The sequence below is a fragment of the Rhyacophila brunnea genome, unplaced genomic scaffold (genome assembly GCF_057557595.1).
Source record: "Rhyacophila brunnea isolate RB1 unplaced genomic scaffold, BYU_Rbru_1.0 scaffold_2, whole genome shotgun sequence".
Classification (NCBI taxonomy): domain Eukaryota; kingdom Metazoa; phylum Arthropoda; class Insecta; order Trichoptera; family Rhyacophilidae; genus Rhyacophila; species Rhyacophila brunnea.
Window position 1 is genome coordinate 10,234,853 of NW_028232859.1, and position 23,897 is coordinate 10,258,749.

A 23,897-nucleotide genomic window follows, 5' to 3' on the forward strand; every position below is an offset into this window, starting at 1 on the left:
CTGCACGGGACTGATGTAGCAACCATGCACTTTAGTGCTTAAAGAAAGAGTTTTAGAAAATAAAAAGAATCTTGACATGCTATGCCGTCATTTATCTTTAACGAAATGAAGACGTGTCCTTTGTACCGGTGTACTGAAACTCAGTCAGAAATTGAGTCAGGAGTTGAACGTGATGAATCTAAGGAGGGATCGGAATTATTCCGTCCTCCATATGACGCAGAAAATTTTTCGAATGCCTCAAAGTTGGCCATGGTTAATATCAAGTCAGCGTGGCCAATCGGGTCCGTGTATGGACAGACCCTGACAGACAGCTCCGCTCGGTTGGATCCCATCAACGGGTAGTTCCAGAGGACGTGTTCAGCGTCTTGATGGTAGTGCCCGCATGTGCATTCCAGCCCATATCTTATCAAACAAAAACCATGCAGCTTGGCTGCGAAGTCACCATGGCCGGTCAGGAACTGGCTTACCCAGTGTGTTGGTCTTAGTTGTCTCATCTGAAGCCTGCAGAACACATCTGGAAAATCAGATACGTTTGTCGTCCCTTGGTGGATGCCGACCACCTCGACTGCCATCTATCGAGTGCTATTTTTTAGATGGGATATTATGGAATAAGTTATTGGAGAAGACTAGGGCCCGCCTGGGGTTGTTAAGCTACTGATGAGGATGATTGTAGAGGTGGCCAATATCCACACTAGATTGTAAAGCCAATTATAAAAATAAGTAGGTAGGTACTTCCTCTAAATTATTTATTAACAATGAGATGAGGTTCCGTCTAATTATATAAATAGAATCGTTGAAAAAAAGTGCTAGTAAGACGGAATCTAATTAAATAAAGGCAATGGTGACAAAAATAACTTATGTGCTAATTATTAAACATACATAATTTTGAAAACACTCATGAGAAAATATAGCCAATAGAAAAATCTTTTTCGAAAAAAGTATGATACCTGGCAGGATCGAACCTACGTCTCTTGGGTTTCGCGCCCTGTGCATTACCACTACGCTACGACTGCCATGCTTCATTGCGACAAACTTTAACTATTGGCCTTTATAATACCTGTTTGTTTTCAGAATTATGTAATGTTCAATAATTATAATGGTACATTCTTAAATCTTGTGAAATATTCGTTGAATAAAAGAAATAGTTATGGACTGATGTTTAAATTAACATGTGGACTTTGGCCGCCTCCTGGATATTTTATCTCGACGCCAGCTGTCTACCCAGAGCTGAAGTTCTCTGGTTTTGAAGATCCAATATGGTGGCGTCTCTACTAATGTAGTTAAGCACCACGACGGGGGTCTTCCAATTTTTTTCTTCCCTCTAGGTTTTTTGTCATTTTTATTTTTGGAGGCTGCGTTTACTCAATTCTTGCGACGTAACCGGCTCGTCATAGACGTCCCACTTTAAATCCTTGGAAATGCAAACAGTCGATGGATCTTCAAGTTGTCAACTAATGAATTCCATGCATTATTAAATGTGCAGCTATTGCCAAGATTTTGTAATATGAGTTCAATATAAATGGATGTTATTGTTTTACTGCATCCATGGCCATTTCCAACAAAACTTGTTAGAAACATTTACATTATAATGCAAGTATAACTATTTCTTCACTGGTTTGAAGTGATTTTAAACTCTCTTTTAAATCTTCTGACGAAACCGCTAACCGGGATAATATGTAACATATAAAATATAATAAAGTTAATTCAAACACATTTCCATCACAGGGTTGCATAATAAAAAAGAATCACCATAAGTACTGACGTGTTATTGGTGACAAAAAAAAATGTTACAATATTCTCGTGTTTTTGTATGAAAATGATTGATAATTTGGTAGAGCCAAGATTAGTGGCAGAATATGAACATACAAAATTCTTATTTACGACCATGTACACTAGTGATGATTTCGGTTTACTATCAGAATTTTAAAAATCTTTGTCTAATTTTTCAACTTATTCATAAATGATAATAATAACTATTGATTCGATGAGCAAATATGTGTCTTATCCCATAAATTCGTTATTTTATGATTTCTTAGTCCCCGTAATATAAGGTAACTTCTTTTGAAAACATTTGTCACAAATGTCCCTCTCAGGCGGACGAAACCAGCCAAGTTATATTTAATATAATTACAAGATAAAAAGAACTTATTATGTACCACGTTTTTAAATTTTCTGTTGAACCATATAAACTTGACAATTATATGTATTAATAAATACGTTTTTTTGTACTTGATAGAAATACTGAATAAATTAATATAGAATAAGTATTGAAATGTCATTTTGACACTTCATATTGATTTCCATAGTAACGCACGTATATATTAATAATTTAGTTTCTAGGACTCCCTTAGAAATCAATAATAGTGTTTTACTTTTTACGAATTTTTTTCGAAATAACTTTCCATACAAAACAGAATTAACTGAAAATGAATTCAAATCTGCTTAAAGATGGCTAAAAGTATTAAAAGAATGCATTGTCATCGTGTTCTGATATATTCTAAAAGTTTCAAATGTCTATCTAGCCGGGAAGATAGTTATAAATCGATTGCAAGATTTGGACAAACAAGAAAACATTTGTACTGGACAAAAAAGAATACGAGCTAATAAAAACGTGGTAAAAATGGAATCAGTACGACAAAAAATACGTTTTATTTAAATTAATAATTCCACACGAATTGACAGTTAACACAATATTTTAAAAAAAAAAATGATCTTTATTTTTCTTTTTAGTCATGAAAACATTCACTGAAAATTTACTCATAAATACCGTATGTATATAATACCTATGACGTAAGGTTGGTATTAATATTATTTTATATAATATGACGATTATGACGTCTGATTCATGCCTAGCTAGTCCGTAACCGTAACGAAAAAATATAATATAACATGACGTAGTAAAAAAACGTTTTTGTTAAGAAGTAAATTAATAGTCGTATGCATAGTCATATACTTACATACATATTATATATAAATACTCCTTGACGGCCTTTGCGAATTACTTGGGATGAGAATGCATCTAAGTATCATTCCATTATAATTCCCATTTCCTGTAACGTATAAGCCCACATATGTTCATACGTAATTGTATGACATGCATATGACCCTTAGACGAGTGATAAATACTGTTTATAAATATATATGTATGCATATTACATTACCAGCTACCGCGAATAGCTTTATAGGTACCTACCTTAATTCACGTTTTGATATGGATACCATTTTTGGAGCTTGACTGAATGTTGCATTTGGAGACAGAATCGTGATATATGATCACTTCATTGAGGGTGAAACGATCAAGTAGTATGTAAATGTGCAAACACTAGACTGAATCGCTCACTTATGTAAAATACCGGAGACACTAGCAGCTAGTCGGATTATGTCAATGACATTATTAATTAACAACGCACCCAATACAGTAGTTAGCAAGTAAATTCGCGCATAGCGACATTCGCACATGTATAGGTAGACGTCACGCAATTTCCATTATGCGATATCACGCATCGGGAATTTATAGCAATATCACCATTATTGTAATGGCGTTAGAACAGTGTTTCTAGTGTCAATGTTCATTTGAGCGAATCCGTTCGAACCGAACCATTCGGCAGACCCGACAAAAACCATCGGGAAATTATAGCAATATCACCTTTATTGTAATGGCGTTAGAACAGTGTTTCTAGTGTCAATATTCATTTAAGCGAACCCGTTCGAACCGAACCATTCGGCAGACCCGGCAAAAAGGATCGGGAATTTATAGCAATATCACCTTTATTGTAATGGCGTTACAACAGATTATGCCATTCGGCAGACCCAACAAAAAAGTGAGTGTCATTTTTTTTTCCAGATGCTTCGTCCATATTATTGTCATAGGATTATGTATAGGTACATCATTAGAGGGTCAAAGAATGCTTATATATTATTATTATACCATATAGAGATCGAAGCATAATACTGACATCTTGCGGTATAAAATAAAAATTGTCATTGGCCGACTGAGTTAAAGCAATATGTCAAAATTAGTGATCTACGTGCACCCAATATGCAAGATTCTGTTAAATTAAATGTGGTTAATGATTAATTATTGTTCCTTAGACACCGTTGAAGCCGTCGGGCCGTCCGACCTAGTTAACACAAAGACCAATTTTTGTTGCGTTTAAGCAGTTTGCGACATTATTAATATTTCGGATGTCAAAATCTATTTTACCACGTTTTTATTGGCTCGTATTCTTGTTTGTCCAGTACAAATTTTTTCTTGTTTGTCCAAGATTTGTTTTGGACGATTGAAGATTTTTAACTAACTTCCCGACTAGCTAGACATTTTAAACTTTTAGAATATATCAAAACACGACGACAATGCATTATTTTAATACTTTTAGCCATCTTTAAGCAGAATTGAATTCATTTTCAGTTAATTCTGTGTTGTATGGAAGGTTATTTCGGAAAAAAATCGTAAAAAGTAAAACACTATTATTGGTTGCTAAGGGGACCCTAGCAACTAAATTATTAAGAGCGTACTTCAGTGAAACGGCAAATAATTTTCAACAGTAGGTGCGACGAAATTTCTTAGTAGTCGCAATCGGAGACCGATCGTCGAGGTGTCCGCACGTCGATTTATTTTGTTATGGCGTCGGATGAAAATATTCTTAAATCGTGTAAAGATGACTAAAAAACTTTACATAATTATGAACTTAAAGAAGACATGTCAATGGATATACTATTATTATTAGTAATATAACAATAAACATAACATTAAATGGACGCATGTTGGATTTTTATGATAAATTATATTTCGTTCGGCATGCGTCATTTGCACAATCCGCGCATCGCCTAGCCACGATCTTTTTAGACTGCGTTACTATGGAAATCAATATGAAATATCAAAATGACATTTCAGTATTCTATATTTATTCAGTATTTCTAAAAAGTACAAAAAAAAATAATATTTATTAATACATAGAATTTTCAAGTTTATAAAATTTAAAAACGTGTTATATAAAAAGTTCTTTTTATCTTGTAATTATCTTCACATAGTTTTGTATGTCTGTATTGTTCTGGATTTTGTTTTTTGTGTAGGTACCATATATTTATTATATAAGAATCATTTTTTTTGTTAGTTCACTATTTTTTTCTCTTTTGAGCACTTTTAATAAGAGGCTCTGTAATATCGCTCATAACACACTTGAGCGCGGGGCAACCTCAGTTTGGGTAGTACACTTACAGTTAATAAGGCGTACTGTTTTTTTTTTATATAAATGGGGTCCAAATAAGAGTATGCAAATTATTTTATATGCATACTTTGAGCACATGCAAGACAGTGATTGAAACTGCACTTAAAAGGACGAACATGGAGTGTTGCATTCAGATTTAAGGGGAAGGCATAGGAAAGGTGGAGTGAGAATTGATGTTGAAATAAAGGAAAAAATCTTATTATCATTATTGTAGAGCTCATAGTGAAAAAAATCTATCTCGATGGAAGCCTGAACATTGCTACAATGTACAGGCTATACCAAGAATTTTGTACGGAGAAAGATATGCCGATTGCAAAAAAAACATTTGTATGATACAATTTTTAACATTTTTTAAATTTTTTGTCCCGAAAAAGAGCCAATGTATCACTTGTGAATTTTTTAAAAATTCAAGCCCGGAAGAAAAAAATAGAAAATAGGAGCAATTAGGTACACAAGCATATAAAAGAAAATGACGTTGTTTCGAGTTTCGTCAAAGTTGCTTGCTTCGATCTGAAAGCTGTTCTGGCGGTGGCTTCCGAAAACATAAGTAGCTTCTTTTATAAACACCAGTTAAATATGTATAATTTTACTATATATACGACATAACAAAGAAGCAAGGCCACTGTTACTTATGGCATGAGGGCTTAGGAAAAAGAGGTTCAAACGAAATAGGTAGCTGCTTGTTAACTTTTTTACAAGTAAACCTATCAAAAAATATTGTATTATATTCGTATAATTGTGCGGGTTAATAAAAAAATTAATTTGTTGCTTCCCTATTCATGTACGCAGTCAATTCAATAGATGGCATTGAAGAAATCTGCCACAAATTTTTGGTTGTGGGTCATACCCAAAATGAAGGTGATGCCATGCACGCGTTAATAGAGCGAGAGAAAAAGAGATGTCTAATGTCGGGTCCACACTGGCAACATGTCGCGCGACAACCTCGTTAAATTTTACAATAATTATCATACTTATCGTAAAATTTAACGAGGTTGTCGCGCGACATGTTGCCAGTGTGGACCCGGCATAAGAGGCGGACCCATTTACATAGCTGTGCAATTAGCCCCAATAATACGATTAACCAAGAAAACTGGCAAACTATATAAATTATGTAAAGAAATGGACACTGGAATAGAATGGATGGATTTCATCGACTGCAAGCTTAATTGATTTTTAAAAACTTACCGACACTATCTGTAAATTGTAGACGTTCAATGAAAACAAATACCTTTGACTGACGGAGTTTATTGTGAACTTTTTATGTCCGATCTTAACAGCCTACCTCCACCCTTCGCCACTGGTGGTTACCCAATATGTGGATATACTGTTATCAGTGACTGATGTTTTGAGATGACGCCAATAAAGAACATTATGTTAACTCAATATTGTAAAGTTGTCAGTTCCATAGTGATATGTCTAATTATTTTCAGTATTCATACAGAATTGCCAGCTCCATAGAGGGTTATGTCTGATTATTGCTCAAAACTATTAAAATCATTATGATAATTTGCATAAACAACTTGAACTCTTAAACTAAATACTATTCATTACATATTTCACTAAAAAGATAATACAAATCATAAGCTGTCACTTTTCTACAACTCAGTTTAGGTGAGTCAAAACTTTGATCAGCCATTACTCAAAACTACTAATTCCTAGTTGTCCCACTATGGAACTGAGCCATCGATATGTTTGTGTTGTTCCTTCATAATAATTGATACAATTCCTTTCATAGACTAATCTGAAAAGTATACAATATATTAAAATATTATCGATCAAAAGTAACCGAAATGCCAATAATAAATAAACAAATCTTAGTGACGAATCGTTTTAACATGAAAGTGTTTCCTTATATTATTATAATATCAATAAATGATAAAATCTATATTTTAGAGACCAACTACAACATTAATGCTGCACGTCCAATAATATGATGGCTGAATTGCATCATAGGATATTTGATGATGTTCGGTCAGCATCATTGGAAATAAGCGGCGCTGGGTCGTCAGCGGTGGAGAAAATTTATGTAAAAGTCAAAACCTAAGCCAAAAGGGTCGTAGAGCTATGATACATTTCCTATCGCAAATAATATGTAAAAGTTCTCTAAATATATTAAATACGTACATAGAACGGGATTAATGATATGTACAACGTGAAAATCAATCGCCAAAGACCAAGGCATTGAAGCCAGTTTTCTGTTTATTACTTAATGACGGTCAGGCCATACAACGTAATAAAAATAAAACCCACCGAATGTCCTCAAATATTACCAATATTGAATGCGCGTTTCGTTTACGTGATAAACGTTAATATATTATATTATGATAAAAATGTAACTAATGGAAATAAAATATTCTTTCCCATTTTTTTTTCTTCGACCATGTCCGATCCTAATAGGATCATATGGACCTCCACAGAGTAGAGGTTTGTATTAACAGATTTTGTTTTTTACGAGAAATGGATGTTAGCCACTTGCTCAACCTATTAGGTCCATACCCTAACTCACACACACATTGAAAAACAATATGTGTACTTGCCAGACCTAGGATTCGAACCTGAGACCCACGGCGTGATAGTCCAACGCTTAAGCCGCGCGGCCACCGTGGGTATTCCCATACTTATCCATTCTTAAAGCTTCATCCACTTCTATTATTTTCGTGTTCCGTGATTAAATAAATGTACCTACCTAATATGTTTTTTTTTTGTTTTTAATTAATGGTTGAAAATCATATAATTTTTCAATTCATTTCATAATTGAAATTAAAAGCCTCATAAGCAACGTAGGGTATTGGATGTTTTCGTTTCTGTTTATTTGTGAAAAAAATTTCTATGGTATTTCTTGGCGCGATGAAAAAAATTATAACTCAAATTGGGAAAAAAAATCCGACGGCAGTGCTGACTTCTGCAGTGACAAAGAAATTATTTTCTTTCAGCGCTTGCCAATTTTTTTTTATAATATATTCTTTTGAAAAACTTTTCCTGCAAAATGTTCCTCGAAGTGAATGTACATCTTTGCGTTGATGGTAATATCGGTAATGGATTGTGAATAAAATACGATGTTATATCCGTAATAAAGTGACCGCAGTTTACAGATTTGAGATTAGTTTAATATTGAGATATAGGATTTTTTAACAATATCAAATATGAAAATAACTCGCGTCTAATTTTGGCTAAACGTATACCGAAAATTTTGGATTAACAGGGTGGCTAATCACCATATATACGGAAAATGACCGAGAAGTTCAGTGTATTAAAATTATAAAACTACAGAAACGCAAGGGTGGGTCAACAATATATTACGTAGCAAAGGAAATATCGCATTTCGTCACTGAAGAACCTCATTGATTGATGGATCCGATATGGATAGGGGATGACACAAGAAGAAGAAGATAGTTTGTGTGATCATTAAAAATTGTAAAAATTATCAAAAGTAAATTAATTATAAACACACCTAAATAATTCATTTATCACCTTAATTAAAATGAAATTCACAATAATTACTACACTTTTAATATTGTCATTCGGGTCCAGCTTAATAAGTTTGATTCTGCCCAATGTACCTAATTTTTAATTTACTAATTTAAGACGCAAGGAAACTCTTAATGGAATGGAAAACAATCAATTCTGGCAAACAATAATATATTGAACTTATTTTAAAATTAATTAGATAAATGATTCAGAATATCTATTGGTATGATGATTGAAATATTCCTAGAGTCAATAAGAAATAATATCTCGCATTATTCTGTGACTAAAATAATATACAAGCCAGAAAACCAGTTTATTATTAGTCTTGGTATAAGTTAGCTAATAATGGTGTTACAATAATTGAAATAGGTAGATAACAACTATAATGTTTATTTCATTGCTTCTACAATTTTTTTTTTGAGAAATAATTGTTAGTTCTATATTCAAATATAATATTATATTGAAGCATTGGATTTTTCCTGACGCAGAATTCGATTTAAAAAAGTGAAATTTAATATTTTGATGTTATAATAATTACTGCCGTTTTATGACATTTGTTAAGTTTAGTATTTGTTGAATTAACTTCTATTGCCATAAAAAGATAATGTGATAAAATAATCTTGTAGTTTTCTCATAACCTGTGTTGATATACTATTTTTTTAAACAGATAATTTAGAAATAACTTTTAATTTAAAATGTGTTTATTATGTTAGTATCTTATGGCAATAATGATCAACTAGATAAATAGTGAATATTTAATAAAGTTGACCTAAATACAGAAACGGGAAAAGGATCTATGAATTTAATAAAAAATCGTTATAATTGAAGATGAAGAACATAAAAAAGTTGGACATTAGCGCTTCAAACAGTTTCCGGCGTTACACGTATCGATGGTACATTTTATCGGTCAATAATTGGAAATTCAAGGTCTACACAGCTGTCAATTTTCAGGTCTCCACACCGGACATTGTCCGTATAGTCAGTCGGTTAAGGCTAGACAGGGCTTTGATTTGTTATCACTGTTATCAGCATTGATATATCTACTGGATACCCATTCCTTACAAATCCAGAAAATGTTATGGCTAACAAAGTATAATGTGCACTATTTATGGTGGATCTTAACAGTCTACCTTCACCCTTCGCTACTGCTGAAGATACAATATATTTCTGCCAAGATTACAGATAATGTCTACATCGCCTAGAACTGGATAATGTAAAAACTTAATGTCAATAAAAAAAAAATCGGTGTGTGTACTTATGTACGCGCGTTAGAAGTTATACTTCTTTGGCGTAACAAAACAAAAACAAAACTTGTGATAAACTAGATTCTTTGACTAGCTCTTAATTATCTTGTTAAATTATACACTCAAGAAAAAGTACCGCTTATTGGAACGCCGTTGGTTTATTTATATACACTTTAACTTATATTACTAAATTATATAATGGTTTCTCGTTTTTTTTTTTTTTTAAAGTACCAACTTTCAATCTGACGATTAATCGTTTGTTTACGTAAGGAATTGCAAATGGCCGACAATAATAAATTCGCTGGAACGCCTAGGCAACGAAACAATTCGTCACAACGTCATGATTGCAGTATCATACTGTGGCGTAAAGATGGTGCGTTCGGCTGATAACCGAACAATCGGTGGTTCGAATCCAATCGAGTACGTTTTTTTTCGTGTGAAAAAATAAAATATGTGTTACATGTCACACGCTAAAAATACACTCTGATCTGATTTTCCAAACGCGCCAAAAGAAGTATAACTTCAAAAAATGTTTTGATCGAAGTTACTTCAGGATGTCTTGACCATCGCTGCATTGGTCTGCTGAAACCGCCAGGGGATCCCCCACACGGAATAGGCTGTTTTATTTATTTATTATTATTATTTTACCTCCGCTTGGGAAATTCGGTGAAAAGTCGGGGTGTTTTTACGAGGGCAACACGGCGGTACCTTTTATAGCTGGCACGTTTATAATATTACTGTCATAATACTCGTAATATCATTCCACAGGTTTTTATTATTAGACACTTCAAATGTCTACGAGCAGTTGATTAATGTGAAAACTTTACTGTCGAGTATATTATTATAACATTCATACTTTTAATTTGGAACAATCTCATAAACATACATTTACTGAATGGGACTCGATCTTACGTCCATCGCAATTTGTATGGTGAGCTATACCGATTAAATTATAAATACAATTACGCGAATATTTCAGCTACACAATGACACACAGTATGATTTAAAATCGCGTTAATATGTTTTTTGACATGGTCGTTAGCAGTGGCGAAGGGTGGACGTAGGCTTTTGAGATACGCCATAAATAGTGCACACTAATCTTTGTCAGTCGTACTTATTTGTTTTTATTGAACTCTGACTACAATTTACAGATGGTGTTTTAGTTTTTAAAATTCAATTAAATCCTGCGAAAACCAAGCCATGATAGATAATAGTAAAACAAATACTCTATAAAATACTCTATCTATAAAATATCTAAAATTATGCCATTAAATCATTCATAATTTTGAATGTTAGATAGAATATTTTTTATCTATTATAGTTTGGTTTAGACAGGTCTTAATGAATTAAAAAATAATCAACATAACACTTGTAATATGTATTCATAGCTTAACGAAAACAAATAAGTGAGAATGAAAAAGTGTGCACAATTTTGTTGGATTGCCCAAAGCATACCAAAACTATTATGGTTTAAGTAGGGTTTAATTGATTTTTTAAAACTAACCAACACCATCCTTAAATTGTAGACTTTCGTCAATAAAAACATATATGTATGACTAACAAAGTAATGTGCACTATTTATGTCGGATCTTAACAGCCTATCTCCACCCTTTACCACTGGTAGTTAGTGAAAATATAAAATGACAAAACCAATAAGTACAGGTTTTTGTTTTAAATTGTTCTTATGCGAGTTGAAAATTTCCACTTACGCTTTTTTGGATATATACCTACTATCGAATTATGTTCCATGTACGAATTTCGCCATGAAAGAAAATCAAACAAATTAATAAAGAACACAAATTCAACAGAGACTTTTCTTCTCTTCAATGAAAATAATGTTGCATTTTGGGAGCATATTTTTTTATTTATCGTTTGAAGTTTTATGTAGGTACATGTGTTCAAAGTAAGTAAATTAATTGAATGTTTGCGCTACTAGAGAATGTCTTGTTTATGAAAAACGTTCATGTATGTAGAATTATGCCGGAAAAATATGTCATCAAAGAAAATTGGAGAAAAAAAATTGTGTGATGGAGATTTTAATATTTTCCTTTTGAAAATTATGTTATATTTTAATATATAATATTTTGTAGGCTTGAAATTTTCATTCTTTTTGTAATATTATCATATACTGTTTATATATCTATATAAGTAATGTTTTTTTATCGCACCGGATATTCCAATTTTAAAAATTATTATTTTTTCTTAATTCTGGGTAGTGACATTTTACTCCTATCGATTGAGCGTGAAGTAGTAGGCAATTAATTTAATAAGACAAATTAGTTTTTAATAATTATATATGACAATTTCACTTTTATGTACTACTAAGTATTAAATTCACTAGAAAATAGCTTTATTTCAGAAAGTTCTACTTTACTCTAGATTTGAAAACATATTCATACGAACCGGGCAGTTAGTATTGATTAAAACTATATATTAAAAAACGAAATAAATCAGATAGAGATAGGTACCACGCAAAATTCGAACATCACACATTTATTTTCTCTACTGCCTTTATTCCAAATCAATAGGTATGTAACATATAATTATTGCACCGCCACATATTGGTAGATGACATTGATTTTTTACGAGGAATAAATGCTAGCTAATAATTAATATTAATACTATCGACTGAAGGTACTTGATGGAATTTGAATTTAAATTCTAATGGATTCAAGCTCTGTACTATTCCATTTAAGTCGTTTTTTGCGACCCGGGTTTCGCCTTTCGGCACCAAAGGCGCTGTGTACACTCACCAAAGGTAAACACACACTGACAACGATCACTCTTAACTCTAGCTTATATAATAAATCAATACAATAAAGTAAGTAAAAACTCGATTACCCACCTATCAAGTTAAAGGTCACAAAAATACTATAAAGAAATTATGAATAGTTGAAGTGTCAGTAAAAAACCTAATTAGTAAAAACCCTATCTTATTAATAACAATATACTCGATAGCATATAATAATAAATCGTCAAAACCTAATAATAGATCATTGTTTTTTATAAACAATAAAAATACTACAATTAAGAGGTGTAAATCGTCAATTCTAAGAAAAATAATTAATGAGATATTAGTCTTTAATAATACTCTTCCATGGTACCTACTTTTTCATAATTTTTTTTTATAAAAAATACATATAAACTCGCTTATAATATATTATAAAGGCGAAACCCGGGTCACAAAAAACGACTTAAATGGAATAGTACAGAGCTTGAATCCATTAGAATTTTAATAATTAATAGTTGATTCAACTTCTAATGGAAGCAAAATGGGAAGATGACAAGGAGAATAGTATACATATGCTCTTAAGACTGAGCTGAACAAGACAAAGTCATTCATAAAGTAAGAAAGTTCACAGTCAGAAAGTAACCTCAGCGTTGAAAGGACGTCATTTTAATTCAGTCTAACCTCAAAAACCTCTAACCATCAGGGATTTATTTTAAGAAACGCAATAATTATTAATTACAATTCTCGGTCGAATGAATAGTCATTATTATTATTAGTATTATTATCTTCAAACATAAAATGTGTGCAACGTAACCTGATGCCGGGCGAAAGAATACAGAGCCGTCAAAATAATATCAATCTAATGAAACGTTTTAAAGAGTTACAAATTTAAAGTTAAAAATAGCTTACTGTACAGATGGAATAATTACACATTTCCAAGCGTCAAACGGCATACAACATTCATCTAAAATAAGTATGAAAAGACTAGCTGATTATGTTATGTTATTTTAGTATTGTTCTTATTTTTTTGCTTATCAAAATATTTCACATATTATCTGATGATGTGTATTTTGAGTATATCGTAATATGCATCTTGTATCATTAAAATTGGTATTTAGTTGATATAACATAGGAAAATCTGTAAATCATTAAAATGTTAATTTCGTTATAGTTTTTAATTAAACCTGTACAATTACATATTAGATTTAAACACGGTTGTACTGTGTGACTTTTATAATATCAGATAGCCTTACGCGAGATGGGCAAGATAAAAAATAAAGCTGTAGGATGTTTGCCGAAGATTAAACAAAACCCAGCTCATTGGATAACCGAATGGTAAGCAACTGTATATATTATATTTTTCCGCCAAATTGCACACAATTAAAAACAACTTATTATAAAAATAAGTAAAAGGTCTTCGACAGCCCTGGCGTGATTGTCGGTACCTTTGTTATCTTCTCAGCGACGCTAGCTTTGAATAAAAAAATAATCTGTGGGTGTCTCCACGTTAATAATCATTTTTTATATAAATTATTTCTTGCATTGGCTTTAATTACCAACAAAATACAATAATTATTGTACCTACCTATTTTTGTAAAAGTAAAATTGCGTTACTTGTTTGTAATAGTGTCAGACTAAATTAATTAAACTAGTCGGGGTAATAAAAAGTCATTAATTGAGTTACCATTTACTTGGTAGAATTCCATTTTAAAAGAAATGAAAATATAATTAATTATATTTTCATTTCTTTTAATAAAAAGTCACTTTCTTTTTATAATAAACAGACATCACTATATTCCACTTTTTTTAAAAATATGCATTAGAATTAAACAATATGTACCTATTTTTTTAAATAATTATGTAATAGGTCTTACACATTCAAAATAAATACTATTCATTAATAATGTTTTTTGGATAGCACATGAAATAAAAATGTAGGTAGATATGTATTTCAACATCCTTCGTATGTTTAGCTCTCGGACAATTTCAGGTTAAAACGTTATTAATATATTATTAAGTTTATATCGTGGCTATCCATCATATTGGTTGCAATATTTTCCACCAAACAGCTGATTAACAAATTGAATTTAGTAACATTTACGTATATTAGAAGATATCATTTTTTGGTCACCCCATACTTAATTCACTTTGACAGTGTTATGATTTAAATTTAATTAAGAGATCATTATTTACTTTAGACCACAGCATTGTCGGCGACCTTTGAATATTACCAGTAGAGCAACAATTCCGGACCACATGTAAAAAAATCATATCTTCAATTCTCAAGGGTAATTCTGTAGAGCGTCCCCTTAATCTAAACACAATATATTCACGTTATGGACGAACATAACGTTTTAATTTTTTAAATTTTAATTTAATTTAACCGTTCAAACCTTTTTTGTTACTTTTGGTTCGAAAATAGTCTAGCCAATTAATTGTTGAATGCAACAAATCGTGTGACGTTGAGTAAGCGCTTGAATTTTACTGTACGAAACAATATTGTGCAGGACACCATTTGGGAAACGCTGGTCTAGTTACGCAAAATATTTATTCATTGTTTTAATACGATAATAATTGATACGGATTGAATGTTATTTAATATTAACGCATTTGTTAATCGGCCAGCATCAAAGTGAGCATTCTATCTTCGATCATTAGATACGTTACTATAATCTTACGATATAAATTATAATAAAAGTTTGTGTTTCTCATATTTAATATTATAATTTATGTATGTAATAAATGTTTGTGTGAATACACTAAATAGGCTCAAATTATCATCTGCCTATCCTCAGACATTAAACCGGAGAGGGGTACGCCAACTTAGTGTTTTTCTTGCCAGATCTAGCATTTTTGAATAGGCATCTAGCTTGCAAATTTTCCATATGGTGTATAAATAGTTTTAAGCTAAAATACTAGGTGGCAGTGTCAACATTATTGACGATGCTCTGAATGCGTTCAGTATATTCAATGCGCAGCAGATGTAGAGTATGTGTGTGCGTCTGTGTGTGTCTTGAGCTACGTGGCAGACTGACGAATCAAGTCAAATATAATATTATATACATCTTATAATTAATACACTAAATCTTACATACAAAATGACGACTACATTTTTTATATGTGCTAGTTTTAAATTTTATGACGAAAATACTAAAATCTTTTTCGTTCTTTGGTTTTGTAAAAACGACATTTATAATATTGTGGAACATTTTTTTTGAATGCTAGTTTATACACACTTTTACAATTTAAAATTTAAAAAAAAAATCTAGAATTTATTTTCTCATTCTATCTGGCATAATTTTGTGAATGACTGTGGCAACACTTATCACTATTCCCATAACCATCAAGGACCCTTAACTAAGACGATGAGGCTGTAATTTGTAATGATGGATAAATAATTAAAATAACTTAGACATGTGGTCTTAGACGTTGCTTATACGCAATTTAGCCGTTAGTTGGTAGTACAAAGTAATACATAGTAAATATTTAATTACCTTGCCAACTTGGCTCGCCTTCTTAGGCAGCATATAACCAGGAGAGCCAGGAGTGGGAATCCTAGGATGCTGGAGACGATTGGCACGATCACAGACTCTGGCGAAACTAGAAACATTACAATAAAAGTCATGGGGTAGGTACTAGTTAAAGCAAAGTACCTACAGTACCTACTACGATAGTTTTATTGAAATTTAAAACAAATTCTCGATATTTTATATTTTATCGGTTTAGTATATTGACCATACTGAAGCTTGTTTAAAAAAATTCATTTTTATTTTGCAGAATATTTTTTTGTTTTTAAATTAAATATAAACTATTTTAAAACAATGCATTATGTAAAATTCTAATGATCATTTTTGAAAAATTTTATTAAACTACATTTGTATTATAAATAGCCATGCTATGAGGTACAAGAATGAGATTCAACAAACACACATTTTATAGCGATTATTTTTAAATTGTAAGTTTATCTTTAAATTATTTTTTTCTTGATTTTAACGTATTATTAATAAACATACTTTAAGAAGCAAAGCATGCTTCGTATTCTGCCGTTAGATACCGTTGATGGATGTGAGCTATTTTTTCTTGTACATTATAATAAAGTTAACTTAATAATAGTTAACAATAAAGAAGGCAATACGATACAAATATTATTCTATTATATTTGTGAAACCACGAGACAGTTTTAAACTAATAGTGTGCAATATTCACAATATATTATTATGTTGAAATAATATAAATTAATTGAAAATAGTGGTCATACATGATTTTGAAAACACTTCTGAGAACATATATTATAACCAATAGAATAAATCTGTTTGAAAAAAGTAAGACACCCACCCCGCAGGAATCGAGCGTCCATCTCTCGGGTATCGCGCCCATGCACATAGACCACTTTGCTAAAGGAGTCATACTTAATTGCGACAAATTTTAACTAATGGCTTTTAATACTCACTGAAGCGTTTTCCAAATTGAGCTACTATTGGCGATCGGCCTTTGTATTTTAAATGAAAGTAGGTATTACTTTTAATTACTAACCGACGTCATGGATCACTCCAAGATTTTTTGTTGTAACCAACCAATAGAAATTCGTTATAATATATTTTCTCAGAAGTGTTTTCAAAATTGTGTGTGTTCAATATTTAGAATGTTACATTCTTAAATTTTTTGAATTATTCGTTGAATAAAAAAAATAGTTAATTGAAAGTAGTGGTAATTATTCATACATTCATTCGTAATGCGCAAGTGTTTAAACAATATCCTTATTAACAAGATATTAGTGACCACTCCAAAAAACAGCTATAAAAAAGTAAAAAAAAAATAATCATAGAATTTTATTGATTCAATAAACTTATCTTTTTTACTAATTGAAAAAAAATCGGTGTGTATAATATAATATTATAATTTAATGGATATTAATGTAAATGCGTTGCTAGTGTTTGCATACCAGTGGGATAGATAATGATGGTAGGCCTCTTCGAATTGTTGTTGTTTTGAATGTTCTTTGACGGAGGAATCGTCGTCGCGATACCAGCTGAAGCTGTCACCCGCTCGACGGGCGAGAGGATCACCGGCGTCGTCATGGCGGCCGGTTTTAGAAACTATTTAATTTTATTTCTCCAGGTACGGCCAGCCGTGGATGCTCGTTGCTGACATGGTTTTATCTGAAACAATGAAAAAAATCAACTATTAATAATAACTATTGTGGGTAAACAATATTATAATATACTTAGTAACATAATATATTGGGAGGAAATAAAACTGCTTCGGTCGACAATGAAAGCCACTCGTCGTCACTCACAAGCAAACGTTGTCCATCCGCAAGGATGTAAAACTAATAAAATTAATTATAATATATTATAAAATTACAGTTAAAAATATAGATATATAGTAATGTCGTCTATGTGCAGCAAGTGAAACAATAAAATCAACATAACAAAAATAAGTTCCGTGGTTATATTTATGCGCCTATCCAAATTTAAAATTAGTGGTTTTGTGTAGTAACTTAAAAAGTAAAGTAAATTACAGGTACAGTTTATGATAGCGAAGCAAAAAACCATTGACCAAGAAAAGTGGAAGGAACTAGGGGAGACAGTTATTTAACAAAATGCAGAAAACTGTTGATACAAATAATTATATATATAATATGTATTAATCAAAGATGTTTCAATAATTCAATTATTGACATAATATGCCGATGATATTGTTTTCATTTCTCGGTCTCTAGAAGTCTCAAACAGGCATTTATTTCCGTAAAGTTAGCTGACACAAACATGAGACTCCGAATATACGATAGTAAAACAAAATACATGCCAGTTCTTTATAGTACAACAAATGATAATATCAGCCTTATTGTTGGCGGTGATGCTTTTGAAACTGTGTTTTAATTTGTTTATCTACGGTCCCTTGCTAAAAATACTTATAAAACAAGCAACGAATCGTCTGAACAACCTCGCCAACAGGTGCGATTTTGTCTACTAAAGGCTTCTGAAAAAAGGCCCTATCAAAGAAAACCAAGAAAACTCTATAGGATATACTCCCAGTTTTAACGTATGGATCAGAATGCTGGGCGCTCAGCAAACAGGATGAGAGAAGTGTGGATACTTTGAGAGGAGAGTATTGGAAAGAATCTTTAGGGCTATTCAAGAAGATGGAACGTGGAGGTCAAGGTATAGTGTAGAGTAGGTATAGTGACATATGAAAATGCAGAGACTGCGCTAAATCGGCTACGTCCATAGAATACTGGAGGAGATATCAGAAAGGCGGGGTATGTACGCACCCCCCGAGGGCAAGACAATACTTGGACGGCTGAAACTGAGATGGCTGGACTGAGCCACAGGAGATTTAAGTGCTCAGTAAAATGAACTGGGTCGTCCAGAATGGAGGACGTTTTTGAAAGAGAGTTATAGTGCCATACATGATCAATAATATCTACGCGAAGCTATGGAGTTTATTTAGTTATAGATTTTATAAGTATAGAAATGAATATTAAAACAGAATTTGTTTTATAATTCAGATTTCTGACTCTCCGTCTAACTTGTCAACTTTGAAATTAGTAAACACTTTGGGACTTTGAGACATTTATAATTATGCATATTTTAAAATAAAATTTTCATTTTATTGAAGTTATCTTAAACTTCTTAAATATGCATTACTCGTATTTTACAAATAAATAAAAAAAACCACCTACCCAAAACTTACTTTTAATGGTTTTTCGCATGTTTTTGGATTTGCTAATAATGCATACTTTCTGCAAAAGTAAGATTTGTTTATTGTGCATAGTCTAAAACTAGAGAATGTTATGCATTAGTTAAAGTACTTATGAAAGATACACACACAGTTTCGTAAAAAACGTCGCTTGACGCGTGTTACTATAATAATAATTTGCATTTAGTATAATATAACTTATAAATAAACGATTTACAGAAAATATTGAAATAAAAAGTTGAAAAAAGTCTTTTTAATACCTACTCGTAGCGTAAAAACTAGGCTAAATAATGATAACTAAATAAAACCCCAATTTTACACTTTTTTTGTAGCAAACATTTTCTTTTTTCTTTCTTTAGACCATGTCCGATCCTAATAGGATCAAGTGGGTTTCCACAGAGTAGAGGTTTGTATTAACAGATTTTTGTTTTTTACGAGAAATAGATGTCAGCCACTTGCTCAACCTATTAGGTCCATACTCTGACAGACACAAATTGAAAACCAATTTGTGTACTTGTCAGATTTAGACCAGTTAAAAACTAACTATTTTAACTTAATTTTTCAAGAGATTCAATATTATGACGCGGCATGACAAGACAGCGCAGACGACACAAAAAGACGCTAACGTTTCACCACTTGTGGATGTGATATCTCGCAATAACTCGTAGGTGAATAACTTTAGTTATACTTGCAGGCTAGGTGTTATCGCTAGGCAGTGTCTGGGTATGGATAATGTACCTGGAAAAGTGTGGTATTCGGCGGTCAAAGTGACGAGATGCTATAAGTAGTAGGCGGGGTTAATATGGAAATCAGTGGCGCCTGCTAGATTTTGTTAACCGTGTCCCCTCCCGCCGCCTTAAAAATCAATAAAAAATATCATGGATATTTTGTCGAAATTGACAAAGCATCTGTGTGTTGATGTTGCATTAGTTATTCTCTGACTACCATGAGGTTACATTACAGACGTTGTGAAATCACCGCAGTGTCTAGTAAAACCAGATATTTAGATGACTTCTTTCAGTAAAGTTAGTCAATGATATTCATCAACTTATTTGGATAGTCGTACTTAATTCAAAATTTAAGATGAAGGTAGAATCTATCTTGCAAGCTTTTATTATTTTCTCAGAAGAGAAACTTCACACATTGCCGAAAAAGCTCCTCATACCTTATTCGGTGGCTACAGCTTTTGGTAAACTTAAGCCCATTATAATCGATATTGGTATACTTAGTAATTTTATCATATAACTAACCTCATAAAGAAAACAATGATTATATTTTATTTTGAAAATACATCAGAGAACGTAGGTAGTATTTGGAACTAATAGAAATAGCTGAAATAAGTGTTATATTATATTACTATTACCACAATATATAAAATTATTAGCAAGTTCAAGGAAGCTTCAACACTAAAATATCTTGGAGTACCTACTTAAATACAAAAACCGATAGCCAATAGTAGCTCAATTTAGAAAACACTTCATAGAGTATTTATTATAAGAGCCATTAGTTAAAATTTGTCGTACCTAATTAGTATGGTACCTTTAGCATAGTGGTATATGTGCGTGGGCGCGAAATCCGAGAGATGCAGGTTCGATTCCTTACCCTTTTCAAAAAGATTTTTTCTATTGGTTTTAGTATATTTTCTCAGAAGTGTTTTCTAAAAATATGTATAAGTATATACAACTGTCTTGATTCTATAAAATCAAATTATTTATGCATTTTAATACATAAAGTACAATAAGAACTACGTGCCAAATATAAAAAAAAAATATATAGAATAACATAAACAATAAACATAAAATAAACATATAGAATTCAAAAATTAATTATTTTTTAGTGAATTCGAATATGTACTTAAATAAATAATGATTATTATTCAATTATAGAATAAGTATTCATGGCGATTTGAGAACAGCACATTAAATTTGTCAACTACATTACGCTTGAAATTTATGTTTTTGGGACATAATTCAATTTTTAATGCGTTACCATAATTACTATTTTATCAAGTTAACATAATATTATTATATTATCGTAATTCAGGCAGAAATCATTGGATTTTTTGTTGAAAACATATTATCTTAGTAACGCAACATTTGATGACTGTCATTACAAATCTTCTGCATCAAAATGACATGGATGAAATTGTTAGAGTAAGCCAATATATAGCTTAATCAATAAAAAATTGACACATTGAGTGAAGCGTTCATTTGGTTGTGTCTACTGAATGTATATAAATATGGCTTTTACTGTTTGCATGTCTATGGTTTTACCAACGCCAAGAGAAACCGTTGATTAAATAGACCGACACCTCGATTGGCCACACCACTGTATCCGTAGAGTTAAATAGGCCATCCGTGGCCAAAGTCAGTACAGGTAATACAATTCAGAATGAGCTTGAATACACACCTAGTTTTAGTTTATAAAACTTATCAACATTATATAAGAAATAAGATGGTTGAATAAAATAGATTAGGTATATACTATGTTAGCATACGAATACTAGGTCAAAAAGTTAGAAATTTGGATGATGTTTTTATCGATTTAACTTATAATATAGGTAATAACTAGAGGATATAATATAATATTATTATGGTAAATAGAGTAATATAAGTTGGCTTGGACCGGGCATGGAAAATCGACCTGATATCAATTTAATTTAATATAAAAAGGCCCCAAGAAAATTATTTTTCCGATTTCATAGACGCGATTTATTTAAGTGTCAAAATGTTAATATTGACTTAGAGGGCTCGCACATCAGAACTCGCCGCATGCGTCTTACGACAAATTCGTCGATGTGACGTCATCGTAAACCAAGAAACAAACCTTATCAAATGGAGCTTCGCAGATTGGCCGATGCAACTGCGATGCTGCGACGCTCCTGCATGCGATAAGTTGCGTTTGCTAGAGCCTGCATGTCGATATCGACAAATGTTGACTCCGCGCATGCGCACAGCAGCACAATCGGCCATTTCTCATTCCATTGCTCGCTCATCGCTGGTCACCGCGTTTGACGTTTGTTCATACAATCAACACAATAAAAATGGCAGACGAGAGACTTCTCCTTAAATGTCTCCGGTACCAATACATAATAATCGCTGTTTCCGCGTCTGATGACATATTTGCGCAATGGCGTCGTCTAGCTAGAGTATATTTTGACGTTTCGGGAGATTACGCGCGAATGCGGCGAATGTCGATGTCGCTAGAGATGTGCGAGGTTGTATCATGCAACACTGACCGGCGGGTCTAGGAAGTTTTGATTTATGGCCGTCAGGCACACAAGGCGAGTTGTGATGTGCGAGCCGGCTAATATCCAACTTACTGTATTAACTGTTAAAACGTGATTGGACAACATCTCAGTAAATAGAAATGCAATAATCTCCAATATAATCTAATCTCTCTTCTGTCTAATCAGACGTAAGAGGAATCATTGGGTACATTCGCCAATTATTACGCCTAGTTTAGATTAAGCTATTATTTTAGTCGAGTGGTGAGTAATTTAGTAACTAACTATGTGTGAACAGACAAATTTAGTCGTGTAATTTAGTAAAATCATTTAGTCGAGACAATCTATTTTGTTCTAATTTTTCGGTCGAGTAGAGGTCCTCACCGCCCTCAACCCCAGCCACGAGACAATTCTGAACACGTTATATTTAGCATGTTCATTATTGTTGACAAGATTTTGTTTATACAGGAATTTAACTTCTTAAATGGGTGCAAGTTCGTTGAATTTTTTATTCGAAAATTCAAATAACTCGCTGTCATTCTTAATGTTGAAAAGTATTCTTTGGGGCCGTGTAATTTTAATTCCTTGGAAAGAAAATTTGTAATTCCTCGTGCATCTCTCCTAATAATCCATTTTCTTATTCACATTATCTTTTATTTTGTCTTGCAGTCCTTCGCTTCTTCTAATAAAACCATTATGTTCAAATAAATTTATTTATTTTTACTTTATCTTGTACTCTGTTTATCTTGACACGCCACTCACTAATGTATTGTATTTGGACACTTTTCAGTTACTAATAAATGCATTTAGTGGTGAGTAAATTACTCGACACAAAATTGATTTTATCTGAAAAATGATTTCTATGTACTTATATTATTTATAAAAAAACTCGGTACATATTTGTTTTCGATTTCTATCGACATCAACAAATCAAAATCGATCTTTTTGCAAGTTTCGAACATCGGTAGGGCAATGTTTGACAAGCAGTGACCATCGTGTAAAATATATTATGGATTGTCGCTCCTGAGCAAAATTCGCTATGAGGTTTTAGAAACCACAAATATATTAAATTTATTAGGTATATATTAATTTTTATTTGAAATAATGTGTCCGCCAGATCCGTATAGCGCAATTTTGAAATATTATTAAATCCAACGGAATATCTAATGCAAAAAACGTTTCCTGTTATTATTATTAATGGAAATCAGCAGGTATCACGTTTATATTTCGGAATTTTTAGTCTCCCGGGGCTCGCAAACCGCAGGTTCGTAACCAATTCTATTCAGAGATAACCAACC

General features: G+C 32.1%; 1 protein-coding gene across 1 annotated transcript in view; it reads right to left on the reverse strand.

Moving 5' to 3' along the window:
• LOC147071840 (uncharacterized) overlaps nucleotides 1–23,897 on the reverse strand; it is an 83,068-nt gene that overhangs the window by 16,100 nt on the left and 43,071 nt on the right. Inside the window, exons 2-3 of the mRNA XM_085947583.1 lie at nucleotides 17,614–17,830; nucleotides 16,166–16,271 (exon numbers count right to left, since the gene is read on the reverse strand). Of these exons, the coding sequence (XP_085803709.1) occupies nucleotides 16,166–16,271; nucleotides 17,614–17,749 (242 nt within the window). The 5' untranslated portion in view covers nucleotides 17,750–17,830. The remainder of the gene's footprint in view (nucleotides 1–16,165; nucleotides 16,272–17,613; nucleotides 17,831–23,897) is intronic.